The sequence below is a fragment of the Monoraphidium neglectum genome (assembly GCF_000611645.1).
Source record: "Monoraphidium neglectum strain SAG 48.87 unplaced genomic scaffold scaffold00229, whole genome shotgun sequence".
Taxonomy (NCBI): Eukaryota; Viridiplantae; Chlorophyta; class Chlorophyceae; order Sphaeropleales; family Selenastraceae; genus Monoraphidium; species Monoraphidium neglectum.
This window is the reverse complement of record NW_014013399.1, coordinates 32,219-34,279: the sequence shown is the minus strand read 5'-3', so window position 1 is coordinate 34,279 and position 2,061 is coordinate 32,219. Positions and strand designations below refer to the sequence as shown.

At 65.8% G+C, this 2,061-nt stretch overlaps 1 protein-coding gene across 1 annotated transcript; it reads right to left on the bottom strand.

The window, feature by feature from the left end:
• Window positions 1–376: 376 nt before the first annotated feature.
• MNEG_2111 (pyruvate dehydrogenase kinase) lies at window positions 377–1,844 on the bottom strand (the record flags this gene model as incomplete). Its single annotated transcript, XM_014049418.1, has 4 exons — window positions 377–484; window positions 755–895; window positions 1,304–1,449; window positions 1,787–1,844. Coding segments are annotated over 4 exons (453 nt in total), but the record flags the coding sequence as incomplete, so codon positions are not given.
• Window positions 1,845–2,061: the final 217 nt, after the last annotated feature.

The window sequence follows — 2,061 nt, the reverse complement described above, 5'->3', positions numbered from 1 at the left end:
GTACAAATAGGACCAGATGCGGGGCAGCCCGGACCGCGGGATGCCCCCGCCCTCGTCGCTGACCTGGCGGCAGGCGGTTGTGTATTTTCGGGGCGAGGGGGCCGGGGTGGTGTAAGCACGTGGTGATCGGGGTGGATCTTTGTGGCGGGGCCGACCAGAATCAGGGGAGCGAGGCGTCCGGCTTCTGATGATCATGGCCCGCAGCACGCTGCTGACCTGGCAATGGCAGCGCGTCAGGTTGAACACACCGCCGGCAGGCGGGATTGCGCCGCCCATCCGTGTCGATGGCGTGATGCAACCTTGTCGCTGTGTCCCTGCACAAAAGCGTCCCTGAAAGTCTCCCGCCCCAACGCCATGCAGGCGCCCCCCACCCCACCTTTATGGTGACGTCCTCGCCCCCCTCAGCCACTACCAGCCTGATGGGGGGCGGCTCCTCATCGCCGTCGTCAAACCGGTCCTGCACCGCCCTCAGGCTGTTCTTCACCTGGGGGCGGCGTTTGACCGGGGTTTGACCGGGGCTTGACTGGGGTTTGACTGGGGTTTGACCACGGGGGTCGGCACCAGCGAGTTCAGGGCTGGACACCCGATGGCCGCGTACACGCGGGGGCAGCAGTGCCACAACCGTTTTTGGAGGTGGATCGGCAGAGAGCAAGCAAAGCGGCCGGGTGGCAAAGTGAGCGGACCTGGCCAGCACACAAAACGCGCGGCAAAACGCGCACGCCGGCAGCAGGCGTGCCGCCGGCTGTCGGCCCACCAGTTCAAACACCATGTGGTGCAGGTGGGAGGGCACGTAGGCAAACGCGAAGGATGGGTCCCCGTAAATGGACACGTCCGGCGCGGTCCCGTACTCGCGCATGCAGATGCTGCGGGCGTCGTTGATGGCGTCCTGCGCCACCTGGCGGCGAATGTCATTCGAAATCAGGAATGTTACAAGTGGGTGTCGGCCAGTTTTGGGGCTACCCGGTGCGATCGTCAGGTTGCTGCTGAGGCGTCATGCTATGTCGACTTTTGGGGGCCGGGTTGTGGGATGTACGAGGGCCCCATCCGCATGCGAATGGGTGCGGCAGGGCCGGCCCGGGTAGCGCTCGGGCGGTGGAAGGCAGCGGCCCCAGAGGGCAGGCTTTGTGGGGAGATTCGCCGTTCTACCCAGCAAGAGCATGGCGCGGGCGGCGAGGGGGGGGGCGCCCCCAGCCAGCCAGGCTTCTTGGAACCCCACCCCCCCATATCCGCGGAACGAAGCTGCACAGGCACCAGAAACCCGGCGCGCGGCTGCTCGTGCACGAGTGACGTCGCCCGGCCACACCTGCCAGGGGGAGCACTTTGTGCAGATGAGCCCGATGTGGGCCGGCTTTGGCGGCTCGTGCAGCGCAACGTGCTGCCCGATCAGCATGCGGATGCCGATGCGCGACAGGTAGAAGCCGTCGAGAAACTGGTGGATCTCGGGCATCTCTGCAATTTGTGTGTGCGGGGGGTTGCGTGTGTGTGCGTGAGCGTGTGTGTGTGTGTGTATATGTATGTGTGTGCGCGCGTGTCGAAGGTTCAGGAATGTGCTGGAGTGCACTGGTGGTTGTGGGGCTGCGTCCATAAAAGTCTGTGACCTCGCATGCCACAAAAAACAGTCCGCACAAGGGTTTATGCGCTCGTGCGTGGGGCATCCGCCGTGTTGCAGCGCGGGCGAGGTGCGTGCCTTTGCGCGCGCCCCCCGCCTGCATTGCAGCGAAAGTCGATGCCGGCCCCGCGGCGAGCGGTGTGCGCGCCGGCCGCGCGCCCGCAGCTGCGCGCCCACCCGTGACGAATGATTTGTCTGAGAGCTCCTGCTTCAGTGCAGATACCCCCATGGCCATCATGGGCACCACATTGGCCTGTATGGGGGGGGTGCAGGGGCTGGGGATGTGGGGGCAGGGTTTGCGTAGTGACATGGGCAACGGATGTCATTTTGTTGGGATTGTTGGGTGGCGGGCGTGCAGGCGGGGGACGCTTTGGCAAGCCGTTGGCCTGGGTGCGAGGGCGGAGGTGAATCGCCAAGGGCGGGCGGGGGCTCGCTCCCAGCCAGCTGCCCCC